The sequence below is a fragment of the Paroedura picta genome, chromosome 4, assembly GCF_049243985.1.
Source record: "Paroedura picta isolate Pp20150507F chromosome 4, Ppicta_v3.0, whole genome shotgun sequence".
In the NCBI taxonomy this organism is placed as follows: Eukaryota; Metazoa; Chordata; class Lepidosauria; order Squamata; family Gekkonidae; genus Paroedura; species Paroedura picta.
This window is the reverse complement of record NC_135372.1, coordinates 113,937,420-113,951,744: the sequence shown is the minus strand read 5'-3', so window position 1 is coordinate 113,951,744 and position 14,325 is coordinate 113,937,420. Positions and strand designations below refer to the sequence as shown.

The 14,325-nt window shown below is 42.1% G+C and overlaps 2 protein-coding genes and 1 long non-coding RNA gene across 6 annotated transcripts in view; 1 reads left to right on the top strand and 2 right to left on the bottom strand.

Moving 5' to 3' along the window:
• SAMHD1 (SAM and HD domain containing deoxynucleoside triphosphate triphosphohydrolase 1) overlaps positions 1 to 5,316 on the bottom strand; it is a 22,637-nt gene extending 17,321 nt beyond the window's left edge. The window contains exons 1-2 of one of the 2 annotated variants that reach the window (XM_077335246.1): positions 5,025 to 5,316; positions 963 to 1,029 (exon numbers count right to left, since the gene is read on the bottom strand). In XM_077335246.1, the coding sequence (XP_077191361.1) occupies positions 963 to 1,029; positions 5,025 to 5,235 (278 nt within the window). In that variant the 5' untranslated portion in view covers positions 5,236 to 5,316. The other variant, XM_077335247.1, reaches the window with a different exon arrangement.
• Positions 5,301 to 14,325, top strand: part of LOC143836222 (uncharacterized) — a 21,582-nt gene continuing 12,557 nt past the window's right edge. The window contains exons 1-2 of the long non-coding RNA XR_013230548.1: positions 5,301 to 5,590; positions 8,297 to 8,402. This is a non-coding gene — a long non-coding RNA (uncharacterized LOC143836222). The remainder of the gene's footprint in view (positions 5,591 to 8,296; positions 8,403 to 14,325) is intronic.
• RBL1 (RB transcriptional corepressor like 1) overlaps positions 10,060 to 14,325 on the bottom strand; it is a 38,559-nt gene continuing 34,293 nt past the window's right edge. For 2 of the 3 annotated variants that reach the window (XM_077335243.1, XM_077335245.1), the window contains exons 21-22: positions 13,597 to 13,761; positions 10,060 to 12,861 (exon numbers count right to left, since the gene is read on the bottom strand). In XM_077335243.1, coding sequence (XP_077191358.1) covers positions 12,691 to 12,861; positions 13,597 to 13,761 — 336 coding nt within the window. In that variant the 3' untranslated portion in view covers positions 10,060 to 12,690. The remainder of the gene's footprint in view (positions 12,862 to 13,596; positions 13,762 to 14,325) is intronic. The other variant, XM_077335244.1, reaches the window with a different exon arrangement.

Genomic DNA, 14,325 nt, shown 5'->3' with positions numbered 1-14,325 from the left:
TGGAGATTATGCACAACGCCGACCCACCGCAGCCCCGGCTTACCCAGGAAGCTACGGAAGATCCCACGTTTGCTTAACATGGGCCTTCCATAGCCCTGGGCCGGGAGGCGCCCACACTGGCAGTGGCAGCAAGCGTTATCGGGGATTTTCCCCGAAGCGCTGCTGCCGCCAATGCAGGCAGTACAGCCAATGCATAATGGGCCTTACTTTGGACACATCACGCAATCAAACTCGCTAGAAAAATCTTAATGCTTTGCATGGTCAGAGGCAGAAGGAAACGTGGTCGCCAAAGGATCCATTGGCTCGACACGATCAAAGCCGATACAGGAATGACCATGAACCAACTAAAAGAAGCAGTCAGAGACAGGGCCACATGGAGAAGACTTTCCTGTAGAATTGCCAAGGGTCGGACACGACTAAACGGATGACATCATCCTCATCATCATCTGACTCTTGAGGAAAACCTCTCCCTCTCTTTGAATTCGATTGTAACCTGTGTTATATTCTGCTGCAGTCCACATGAGCTGAAAATGGCCTAATAATGGGTTGTATTCTGCAACTCTTTCACAGCCAAAAAAGGAAGCAGGGGTTATCTTGCCTGACTATCCTCCTTAATGTAACCCCCCACCCCCCGAGCTCCTGTTTCCAAGGGTACATCTTCCCCTGGTCATGCCTTTCCAGCAGTCAGAGTGGGCTGGAGGAAGGAGCCAACAGCACGGAAAGGTTTACTTCTTGCAGCCAAATAATCATCAGGACATAGCATAATAAGAAGGACAGGATATTAAAGAACATGTTAATGACACTCTTGAGTTCTCCCTTTCCCTTTCACCCCCTTCTCTCTCTCACAGACACACACACACACACACACATATAAGGGAGGGGAGAGACAACTTCCTTGAGTTTTTATTCATAACTACTTAAAACACACATAAGAAATTGGGTTAAATGAAAGTTTCCCTTACCGAATCCCTATTTCCTCAAGATAAGAGTCATTGACGAATGGCAGTACTGAACCAGTCATTTTCTTTACTAAGGAGTTAAGAAACAATGATTAGCATCTTTCATTTGGAAAAACATTACAAAAATAGACAGCAATGTACAAAGTTCTTTGCAGAAAAACGACTCGTTTGTAATGACTGCATATGATCGTTATTGGCACCAATGCATTCTGAGATGAGCAAATACTAAGCAATCTATGTTCTATCTACACTGGTTTTAACTGTGCAACCTATCTAGTGTGTCAGTGAGACAAGAGGATTATAAACAAAGTGAACAGGTGAATAAATAGAACACCACTTTATAAACAACAGTTACAGGTAAGCGCAACCCTGTTTTCCTGTTTGGATTTTATCCCATGTTGGCCTAACAGTCTGCATTTTTATCAGCAAACCTCCTTTCTCCTCTGCACTTCTGAACTCTTCAAGAGCTCCCAGAAGAGAGCCGGGCCCTGTCGGAGTTACCACAGTTCTGCAGGGCCTGCAAAAATGGAGCTCTTCCACCAGGCATTTGGCTGAGGCCAATAACAACACCTATTGGGCTACCAGAACCCCCTCCCAACCAGATATACATTATGGGAGTACGACCATAAATTTACTGTGATTAAAAGTCCTTTGAATAAATATTAACTACATTATTTTATGACTATGTTGCAGATACCGCATTGACATTGTGCAAGTTGTGAGTTCCTGCATTGTGCAAGGGATTGGACTAGATGACCCAGGAGGTACCTTCCAACTCTATCAGTCTATGACTCTATGATTATTATGACATTATGTTGTACTGTATCATGCAATTCATGTTCTTTGCAAACCGCCCTGAGCCGCAGGGGAGGGCAGCTTTCCAAGACACAGCTTTCACTTTCCTTTCTCAAGAAGTCAGACCACACCCTATGAACCACAGCTGCCACTTTCCTCTCTTAAGAATTCGGGCCAAGTTCCTGGAAGCATAGATTTTACTTTCCTTCTATTGTAGGCAGTGTAGCCTGCTTTCTACAGGAATTAATGGGACACCAAATATTAGGAATTATTCAAAATACTCAAAAAAATGGATTCAGAATTATTCATAGCTACCTAAATATGGCATTATTTGGTGCCTCTTCATCCAAATCTTATCCCCATCTTACAGTTGGAGTGTATCTTGAGGCTACAAGAGGCATGGCTAAAGCCACATGAAAGTTTGTGGCAGTTGTGATAATTGAGCCAAGGACTCTTCTTAGCTCTGGATCACTCTGCTTTCGCACTGAAGCTTCAGTTTAGTCATCTTGTTTGTTATTATTTTGTCTGTTCCACAAGATGAGCCTATTCATCTTGCCTCTATCTTTTAATATTTTTTGGGGGGAAAGACATATCAAGCTGTTATGTTTCCAAAGGTCTGTGGAACTCTGAACAGTAAAGAAATACTGTATCCCCCATGTTGTATGCAAACCACCCTGAGCCTTATGGAAGGATGGTATAGAAATCAAATAAACAAATAAATAATCACATGGAACTCACTCCTGTAGGAAGGAGTGTAAGAGAGCTCCAAGAGGAGACCAAATAGACCAGCATCAGTAGCTATTAGCCACAATGTATAGATGGAACACTGATTCTGGGGCAGGGATGCTCTGTATTCTTGGTGCTTATGGGGGCAACAATGGGAGGGCTTCTTGAGTTCTGGCCTGGCAGATGGATCTCCTGATAACATATTGGTTTTGGCCACTATATGACAGCGTGTGTGTGACTAGATGGGCCACTCGTCTGATCCAACATGGCTTCTCTTATGTTCTAATTTCCCAATAAAAACTGCACCTCCCTAATATTATATACTTCTATGTGGAATCAGATTGCTCTCTCCAACACACACCCACAAACTGCAACCATACTCCCAAGCATTTAAAATCTTGTGACTCAAGTTACACCCAGAGGCCATTAATCATTTATTCTAGAACAGTTTTTGTAATGTATTGTACATTTAATAGTTTTTTCTAAATCAGTGAAGCTAAGCAGAAGGAAACAATGACAACTCTTAATTCTGGAGAGCGGCATATTCAGCGACACAGAATTTGAGCATTTGTTTAAATGCACATTTCTTTAGAATGCAAAACAAAGCACTTCATCATCATCATTCTCACAAAATAGAATGTGAACTTCTGCCTGGAGGGATTCAAATCCTCACCTAGGTAGTAAAGCTACTGTGATCTGTATAGCCCAGGCTAGCCTGACTCATGTTCTCTATTTCACATTTGTCATCCTGTCTGTATTTCTATTTGTTCTGATGTATCAATCTTTTATTTTGCTTTGCTGTATTAAACTGATCTATATGTATTGGTTTTATTTGTTTGACATATTTTATGCCTCTGCTTGACTTGAGTTTGGGGCCTTTTGCTTCTGGTATCTGCTGGGTGTTCGGGGGGGGGGGGAGAATTTGCTTTAAATTTCCAACCAGTGTCTTCTGAGTTCCCCAGTTATCTTTCTGACCTTGCATAGCTGGGGTGGTTGCCATGGAGCACAGAAGGGAGTAATTTATTGCTTTTCTTTATATGGGCTTCGTAGTGTGAGAATGCTGAAGATTTGCATCTGGCTTCTTGCATGCCAAGAAGCTAATTAGGGGAGGGGTCTGGGATTGCATATAGAGGTGCTGGTTTATGCACCATCTAGTTCTAGCAAGGGCACATTGCCTTGTTTTGCTTACTTCTTCAATACGGATAATTTTTTTTCAAGTATGCTTATTGGGAATTTGATGGTGCTTTGACACTCATCAGCTCTCAAAAACTAAGCAATAGCTAGTAAATGGATGGGAGACAACCCAAGAATAACAGGGATGTGATGCAGAAGCAGGCAATGGCAAACTGCCTTGAAAACTGAATGTGGCCATCATAAGTCAGAGGTAGTAAAGACAGGAAACAGAAGCATGCTCGTGGCTTGACCCAAAGTAGAAGAGTATGCTGCTGCTATGACAGCCTGGAAAGAACTGGATAAAGTTCTTGAGGCAGCACCATTCTGGCAAGAAGCCTAGCAGATACCCAGGGCTTTTTACAACATGACAGGATTTCTAGTCTGTATTATTATGGCTGCAATCACTTACCTGAGCCCTACTAAATAAAGTGGAGCTTACTTGTGAAAAAACATGCACTTTGTGTGACCTTAGATCAGTACCATGCGAACAGCAGTAGCAGACATAATAAAGCTAAATAAAGAGGTTCAGTAGAAACTTTAAAGACTAACAAAACTTATTCTAGTATAAATTTTCATGAATCTGAGCTCTCATCACACACACATGAAGTATTCAATCATTAGAGATAGTCAAACCTACAGACAGCAAAGAGACAACAGGGGAAGAGAGTACAAAGAGAGAACAGTTTAATACAGAAGCAAAATCAAAAGTGAAACCTATTTGCAAAGAGTGGGTGCAGCCCCAACTGTTGATAAGCAAATTAGAATAAATCCACAATAGAACAATTGCAATATACACAACAATATTTTAATTAACATCCATAAGTGGTGGGAATGTGCCAATAGATTAGCATCTGTAGCAACCCAAGAAGCCCTTCAGGCCTGGTAGAAAATTCATACTGACTTTACTTGATCAACGTTAAAACAGCAATATCCCATTGGATTCCCCCACTGAAGCTCTACAGCAGTCCAGTGAATAACAGAATAACTTGGGAAACGGCAACATTCATCCACAGATTTCTGACCACTGTGATGTTTAGTTTCAGATTTGTGTCCATTTGTTCTTTTGCCTTCTGAAATGCAAACCCCAAGAAAGGCAAAGAGCAATGCTTTAGACCAGATGCCCTGATAAGAAAAACAAGTTTGCTGGAGGTTTCAAAGTATGATTAGGGAGGGTCTTTACTTGTGAAAGAACCAACTTTAGCCAGCATCCTAGCGAGAATCCCCCTTATAAACTCAGGAAGCCGGCGGTGGGGAGCGCAATAAACCCAAATCTTCCGCCCATTCAAGATGCCGCACAGGTGGACACAACGGGCTCCAGCACGGCGCTCGCACGCGCCACTCCCGCTCATTCCCCGGCTTCCTCCCGCTCACCTCGGAAGCACTGATGCACCTCCGGGTCCTCCACGCCCTCCCGGCGGAGATAGCAGCACAGTTCCTCGGTCCCCCAGTGCCGGGGGTGCAGCTGGCTGAGGTCCGCATCTCGCCACGCAGAGACCTGCTGCTTTGCGGGCGTGTGGAGCCCATCGGCCGGGCTGTCGGGCCGTGCCCGTTTGGCGCCGCCCACCTTGTCGGAGTTCTGCATCCCTCTCGCTCCTGGCAGGAAGGCGCGCGGCGCTCTCGAGCTCGGCAGAGTATATCCCCCGCTTTCCCCGCCAGCCCAGCGAGCCGCTAACCCCCCGCCCACCCCGGGAAAAGCAGGCACGTGACCCGCGGCCGCCTCTCAGGGCCGCGGTGGGCGGGTCATCAGGCAGTTTCTGAGACAGACGCGTGCAGGGCTGGGCTGCCAAGTCAACAAGGGGCTTGTGCCTCTGACCCTCAGGGCCGGGGAGGCAGGGCTCGCTGCAAAGGCTCAGAGCGAGGGCCGCGTCAAGTATCTATGGTCCAAGGTGTGAGCTTTCCTGTGCACGCCAGACCCACCTGAATCTAAGCATGTATAGGTGAGTCTTCGAGGTGCCCCGGGGTTAAGTGTCCTGAATCCCACCCCCACTTTCCCGATATGGTTTAAACTTGTTTTGTTCATCGAATGAGCTTCTCTACTGGAGGTTTCCCTGGAGAGTGCCATTTTTGTTAGGCATCCCCCTGTCAGAATTTTGAAAAGAAATCCATGCAGTACCTTCCATTAAGACAAATAGAAATAACACAGTTCCGCAGGCAGGATTGGGAGGTGTGGGAGAGCAAAACATAGCTCACTGCTTCTGAAGTGAATTGAGTGCTCTGTGGCCAATGCAACAGGGCCTTTAGCATCTCTGTCTGGAAGTTTCTCCACTGCCCCTTTTGACATGTAGTTTGATGAAGAGCTCTAGAGCAGTGGTCCCTAACCTTTTTATCACCAGGGACCACTCAACGCTTGACAATTTTATTGAGGCCCGGTGGGGGGGTAGTTTACTCCTCTACTCTCAACCACTTCCCTAATGCTCTCTGATCGCTATGGTAATGTTTAAACATCCCTTCAAAATAAGATACGGACACGCCACAACAATGAACATAAGGAACATTTTATTTTGATGGAATTTTGAACTCATGACAATGACAAATCAATGGGAACCCTGAGCTTGTTTCTCTGCAACGAGATAGTCCCATATGGGAGTGATGGGACACAATGACACCCAAAGTGAATTGTAAAGGGCTGGGGGGGGGGGGAGAAGGCGTCCTTCACGGCCCACTTCCAATTAGTCGACGGACCACATGTGGTCCGCCGCCCACAGGTTGGGGATCGCTACTCTAGAGAACTCAGAAGCTTGCACAGTGTGATGTATCATTTTGGTTGATCTTAATGCATGATTTTTTTTCGTATTTTTCTGTGGACCAGTACAGCTACCTAGGAGCCTCTTGTGGTGCAGGGTGGTAATGCAGTGACATGCTGTCTGAAGCTCTGACCATGAGGCTGGGAGTTCAATCCCAGCAGCCGGCTCAAGGTTGACTCAGCTTTCCATGCTTCCGAGGTCGGTAAAATGAGTACCCAGCTTGCTGGGGGGTAAATGGTAATGACTGGGGAAGGCACTGGCAAACCACCCCGCATTGAGTCTGCCAAGAAAACGCTAGAGGGCGTCACCCCAATGGTCAGACATGACCCGGTGCTTGCACAGGGGATACCTTTACAGCTACCTACTTTCTGCCTAGTTAAAAACTTCCCGCAAGTAAAAAACAAATTAGGACAGCAAAGCCCAAGCTCAGCCCACCTCTTGCTGCATTTGCTACTTGCACAAAATTATATTTTGTACAAATCATTCTCAGTCCATATAACTAACTAAACACTTTACCACAGAATAATGTTGCTTGTATAAATGCAGGCCTCTCTCCTCACATTCACAAGGACCACTGAATATACAGTTTCAGTGCAATGCTACAGAGGCAAACCTTGTTAAAAGGGGACACCAAAAGTGTGCAAAAGTCTTTACTGGGCCAGCATCATATTTAAAATCAGATTCAAGATAGGAAAGCACAAACCCAAGTACAGTTTACATGCATTACATCCAAAATAGAAAGGGGTTAGGCAAACTGCTCACTATGCTTGAGGTTCAAAGTTTTATCCCGTTCCTTGCTGTCTCAGGAGGAAAGAGAAGATTCCCAAGCTGGGTTAAGCTTCATGATTCACTTGAGAACTTCTGTCTGCCCCGCTGTGCCCATTAGGTTCTACCTTGGAATGCCACACAGTTTCTTCCACAGATGCTTCCCCTTTGACTGGCACCTGTGCAACTATATATTCAACCAGCATCTTGATTAAAATTGGCTACTTGTACGAATACAAACCAGAATACTAACCTGCCAACGATCCTCATGTAAATCATGCACAGGATGAATATTTTATTCCTGTTGGTTTTGTTTCATTTTTTATATGTTAGGCTACTTTTCAAACATTTTCTTTCTTGATGTCCTAATATCTTTGAGGAAGTTATTCAGCTGGCATAAACCAGGCCTGGTAATGATTGCAGAAACTTCTCACAAATACCTGTCTGCCTAGTGTCATAAATCTTAGGAAACAAAATGCTGCACAATTGGCAACTAGCCACAATTGGCCTTCACAGATTTGTTGTGGTATCACTTAAGCAGACACTGTTTTTAAACATTTGAAAACAGGCAATTCAGCAGGAAATGGGCATTTTCACATACACATATATAAACTCTCAGTATCATATGATTTATATAAACTTTTCAGATCTGATCAGCCTTCCTACATACATGCTTTGGTCAAAGAATTTGGATTTATTCTTAGATTCAGCTTAAGGTGAATGGGTATCATGTAGTCCTATTCAGAGAGCTAGCAGCCACAGCCCCTAATCTGGAGAACCTGTTCTGATTCCCACTTCCTCCACATAAAACCTGCCGGATGACCCAGTCATCGTTCTCAGAGTCAGTCTCATCTACCTTGCAAGATGCCTGTTGTGGAGAGAGGTGATCATAAGCTGCTTTGAGTTCTGAAGATAGAAAAAAGCAAAGCATAAAACCCAACTCTTATCATTTACTAGATATAAATTGTTAGTTGATTTTTATATCTTGCTTTTCACTATCTAAAGCAGTGGTCCCCAACCTTTCTATCACCGGGGACCAGTCAACGCTTGACAATGAGGCCTGGTGGGGGGGTAGTCTTTTGCTGAGGGATACCGCCGCCGCCTGAGCCCCTGCTCCACTTGCTTTCCCGCCAGCGCCCCTGACTTCCCACCGCCTGCTGGGGGGCGCTGCCAGCAGCAGATGCGCAATGCCACGCCGAGGGGGAGCCCCAGCCATGGCAGCCACTGGAGAGCACCAAAGGTGAGCTGGCGGCAGAGTGGAAGGGCAGCCCCCGAGGCAGCAGCCGGGGAGGAGGACGAGGAGCCGCGGCCCGGTACCAAATGATCCACGGAACGGGGGTTGGGGACCACTGATCTAAAGGATCTCAAGGTGTCTTAAAATTACCTTCCATTCTTCCCCTCACAACAGACACCATATGAGGTAGGTGGGATGAAAGAACTCTGAGAGAATTGCTCAGAGAACTGCTCTAACATAGATCAACAAATCACAGTGGAATATGTAATTCCCCATTCCTCCACACACAGCCAGCTGAGTGACTTGGGCTAGTCACAGTCCTGTTAGAGCTGTTCTCACAGAGCAATTCTCTAAGTGCTATTTCTGCCATACAATGACAGATTCTCTCCTTTGCTCTTTATTTGCCCCTCTTGCTGTTTACTCTCATCCAACTCATGACTTTAAAGGGATTTTAGTCAGTTTATTATCACATCATTTGCAATCTAGGAATTTTTACCCTTTCTGTCTTATCTCACTGTGGGGACAGCTGGACTCTTACATTTGAAATAACATTCATTTCTAACCTAACAATATCAAAAGCTCAAAACTTCCTCTCTGAAAGAGAGTTGAAAAAAAAAGCCTTTGACTTTGGAGCTCTGATGTGAAGTGTCAACTCAGTTCACCTGCATCTTCTCCCAGCTGCCATTCATCATGCCTGTTCAGGCTAATTGTTTGGCTCCATACCTTCAATCAACTCTTTGATTGGTGAATCACAACACTTGTGGGTATAACTAGTCCCCCCCCCCCACTTAGAACACCAGTATTTCCACTTTCTCCAGAGGGTTCCTTTGTAAGTTTGGATTTCTGTCTTTAACTAAGATTTTTTTAGGAACTTGGGGCAGCCAGCTCTAGGAATTGGCCCTCTTAGATAGATTTGCTTTGTTTTACTTATGAGTCATGCCTTGCATGCAACTTTGGAATTTAGCTATGCTCCAACATAATAGTTTTTATAAAGAAACTGGTGCTTGTGTTCTTTCTGCTCTCCCCATCCTGAGGGATCCTTGGGTTCTTATACTCACTTTCATAATTCATGCATACTTCTTTCCTTTCCATGATCTCCTTCAATGATATTCTAGTAGACACTGAAGATATTGTACTCTGTATACTAATATATTCTTTAATATGTATCTTGAATATATTTGTGTATTGATATACTGACTAGATAATAACTATAATATTAATGTGATTATCAATTATGTAGATTGTTGTTCCTTTGATCACTAAAGAATTTCATTCCTTTGAACAGAGGTGTTTTTAGATATCTAAATGAAATGCAGGTGTTCTGATCTAGGGCCTTATGTTTATGGTTTTTCTCTGGGAATGTATCTATTCAGGTTCATGAATGTGAAAGTATAATACAAAACAGAATATCTGTCAATGAAACAGGGGAGAAAGGTAAACTTTACCACTATTTGGCTAAGATTCTTACTTTTGTCTCAATATCTATGGGTATGATATCCTACAATACTTATTCCCCAATTCTCTCCTGCAACAAACACAATTCCTATTGTTAATCACCATAAGAGCAGTGTTCTAAAAAAGTGAGGAAATACACACCCAGAGGACTCAAAAGCACTTCTTGATACTTGACTATATTGAATCAAGCAAACAACCAAACCAATCATAAAGTCAGAATTGTTTATTTTAAGATGTATATTTACAAGCATGTTTCCAAAGCACATAAAGATTTATAAAAACCACTTCTAGAAAGCACAACCAACCATAGCATCAGTAGCTTTTTCTATGTTGAATTTAGTATGAAGTCCAGAAGTATAAGTATAATTACCAGAAACCATAAAATCATTATGAATAAAAATTTAAAACCAAGTCTTTAAACAAGATCTGAGAAATGACAGATGTTTACCGGACAGATAAATTCACATGAGGAATTAAGATCAATTGATTACAGAAAAAACACATAAGAACTACTAGATTTAGAGCTGAAATTGTGCTACTTTTGGTGTATGTTTTGTTATATAATGTAACAAGTTTGATATTCAGGAAGCAATATATATGCATTTCAAAGCTATCATCAAGGGTTATACTGTGTTCTACAGAAGCTGAATGTATTTAAATCCTGAGATATCAATCTATACATTAATGAAGCACAAATGCATGATGCTTTACTTTGCAGAACTGTTTTTTAGCTTCCTTTCCCCCAAAATACACAGTTCTAAACACTGCAACATGTTAGATTTTAGCATCTAACTTACATTGAGTATTGATTAAAGATAAAAAGAAGTTACAACTGAATGGTTGCTTATGGAATGAAGTCAGACCAACACGATCCCATCATTTTGTTCCTGTTGAGTGGTGATGCAAGACCTTGTGATGCCAGGAGAAGTCTTGGCACGAGAAGGCAGCTTCTTAAGCCAGAGGAACACTCCTGTGGCTGTGTAAAAAATAGTGGGATCCAGATCATTACCTACAACTACATGAACAAGTAGTACAAAATACAGTATGATAGTATGTATAACCTAAGTAATGAACATAACGAGAGACAGCAGGGCCTATGCACAAAGGCTTAAACATTTCTGATAAAATCTCCTTAATCTTTACAAATGATTCAAAAATAAGAATTGAACATTGGCTTGACAAACACTGTCCATGACAGAAGACAGATCAAGCCCCTCTAGTAACTATATAATTTTATGTACAAGTGTATCTAATTTGATAAGGCTTACATTTTGTGTAGATACTACACAAATGTTGCTTTTCAGGGGAATAAATTTATTCATAGGAATGGAGTCTTGCTGAATGTTACAGCATATATAGAGGAAGCAGCTTGCTCTGTTTAGAATCCCAAAGGATTCTTCCTGCAACTATCCCTATTGGCAGAAGAATTGTAAATCATCCCTCAATTTCGTCTCCCAAGAATCAAAAATAAGAAACAAGGTATTGAAGGAGGAATTCATTCCTTTATTTTTGTCCTTCAGAGAGCAGGAGAAATAGTTAAGCGACTCTTCAAACCACTTCAGTCTTCTCTGCCTGTTGGGGAGTAGAAAAGAGCAAGAGTGAATACTCAAAAAATCTGTAGCAGGGTATGAGCTTCCATGAGTCACTGATCACTGTTTCAGAACAGAACGCTGACTCACAAAAGCTCCTACCCTGCCACAAATTTTCTTAGTATGTTACTGGACTCTTGCTCTTTTCTACTGGTACAGACAAATTAACATGGCTACCCATCTAGATCTATCTCCATAAGATACTTGGGAGCATGCATCTGAGATTCTAAAAAGAGCTGGCTTCTTCCCACAACAGCAGCTGCAGTATGCATCTAGGTTTCAAGTATTAGCAACCACACTAACCGATTAATAAATGTTGCATGAATTATGAACTACATGCTTTTCAAAATTCACACAGAATACACAGGTATTTGTAGTGCTGCAGCAGAATTAACTTTGGAGCTACAAATAAGGCTTCCATCCAAAAGAAGTATTACTTACTTCTAGAGGAAAGCAAACTCAAAATGAGGTAGCAAGAGATTGCAAATTCCCCCGATATGCGCTATGACAGACCACTGCATACTACTTTTACTGCTACAATATTAATCTCTTCCAGATTGGGGTAAAAAACCCTAACCAATCCCAAAAACTAATCTCAAACCCTCACTTTGTTCATAGCACAGAACTGGTTTGCCAAGTTATCAGTGGTTAAGAGCACAGCATTTTACAATTATACACACAGTTTAAACTAAAATGCTATGCAAACATTTGATTAAAAGTTGATCTTGTCCACTGTAAATTAGAGAATGAAAGACACCTGGCCTTACTATATTCATGACTAAATTACCATATCTTCCAATCTCACTTTACATTTTTAAAAAGTACAAAATGAAATTGTTTTCTTTTAAAGAATACAGCTCAATATTTTGAAGTGAAATTCACAAGAGAACAGTTGTTCCAAGGTATAAAAAATTAGTGCTTTCTTGACATTGAATTGTTGGAACCTGAATACTTTCAGCCTCTTAAAATGAACCGTTTCTATTCTCTAAATACCATCCAAAGCCACTAGCTTGTTTCCAAGCGTATACTTTCTCACAGTCTAAAACAATGCCCTGAACACTATATGACATCAGTTCAATAACTGCCAAAAGTTTGCCTAATAGTAGAATTAGATATGTTAAAAGAAAGCATAAAAACATTACTTTTAATACTGCTGTTTGCCTGCATGGGGAAAAGAAAGGAAAAAAAGAAAAAGGGATTTTTTTCTGCAAAAGATTAATCTCAATAAAAGTTAGTCCTCCACAGCTGATCTAATGATTTGCTCTTTCACTGACAACATCTTGAAGGCGTTTCAGTAAAACATCATCATTTTCCTGGCACAGTCTCTTAGCTGGTGAGTCTGAATCACTGTCAATTGATATTGTTCTCTTCTTAGTTTTCTGTCCTCCTTCTTTTATCATATTGTTGATTTCCTTCAAACTCTGTACAATTAAAACAATTACAATCAACTTAGATAATTATTAAATTCTTTCAGGATGATCATAGAGGAGCCAAATACATACTTTATTAGAGTCTCAAGAGTCTTAGATTTCAAAGGTGATTATATTTTTACAGCAGCTTTAGTTTCCATGCATACATGTATACCATGCATGTCATGTTTACCATTAATCTTTCAAGAAGCAAATTCCACATGGGCGGTAAAGGCTGGGGTGGCGTCTATATGGACCTGGGAATAATCCCTGTGTCTATATGACGCTGCTGCCAAGCTGCCACTCTCCCCGGCCTGGCACAGATCGGGCCCCAGAAGTCTCGTGCTAAGAGAACGCAGATTCTTCCGCCCTATGGAGGCCTGTAGGGGACAAAAAGTGCCCTGGACAGCTTGATGGTGCTGCAGTGTGGACCAGGGCATTTTTTGTTAATTTTGCAATCCCACCTTCTAGCAAAATAAAACGCCCCCTGCTCCCCCCCCCCCCCGACAGAACCTTCCTGCCACCAGAGGAACACATTTCAACGGGACACCTGGTGTCCTGCTGAAATGACCCCTGTGGGACACGTGTCCCCCATAGGGACACAGTACACTGTGGAGCATGCAGCAATGCACTGGCAGCAGCCCCGAGTGGCACCGCTGGTGCCCATGAGGTCCCTTCCAACTCTATGATTCTATGAACTTTATATGCATAGATGTGATTTTACACTCATAGAAACATGTCTCCTACCTTAGAAGGACTCCCATTAAATTTATACAAAAGTCCAGTCTTAGAGGTCAAAGAAGAACCATTCTTATGTGGTGAAACATAAACAGAATGTTGCTGAGATATCCGCCGGGGAGACACTGGCTGCTGTTTAATGCTGGGAAAAGGAGAAAGAGGAGGTGCTTCTACCTTGGAAAGAAAAACAATTGTACATTGAGTGCAAGGAGTATTAGCTGTACCCAAAGCCTAATTGAAACTCAGAATCAGAATACCTTTATCGGCATAAGGTAATTGAAAATAAGCTTAAAAATGGTAAATACTGACATTTAACAGATCTGGTACAATCCTCTAGGTGAGAGATGTTAAATCTCGTTTTAGAGGGCCCCTTCCCAGCTATTCAGGAGATGCTGAGAAGATACCTTCATAGTACCTTTTTACTGATTTATACTTCTACCACATATGAAACCAAGTTCTATGTCTTGACATTTCCAACATTTTCCTTTGTAGTTTTTGTTTGCTTTCTCTATATCCCCTGGAGTTCTATATCATCTGAAAAACATTTTGTACCAGTTTTTTCTTAATGTCTGACTGACTGTGAACTTGCTATATCTTCCCCATAATAGTTCCCTTTGATACCTAGACACCTGTTCTTTAAAATTCTCTATCCACATGTTTTTGTATTGTGATCAATTGTTCAAACTCTGTCATCTCTCTTAAAACCCGACTGTGAATGTTTTTAGCCTTCTTTAATCT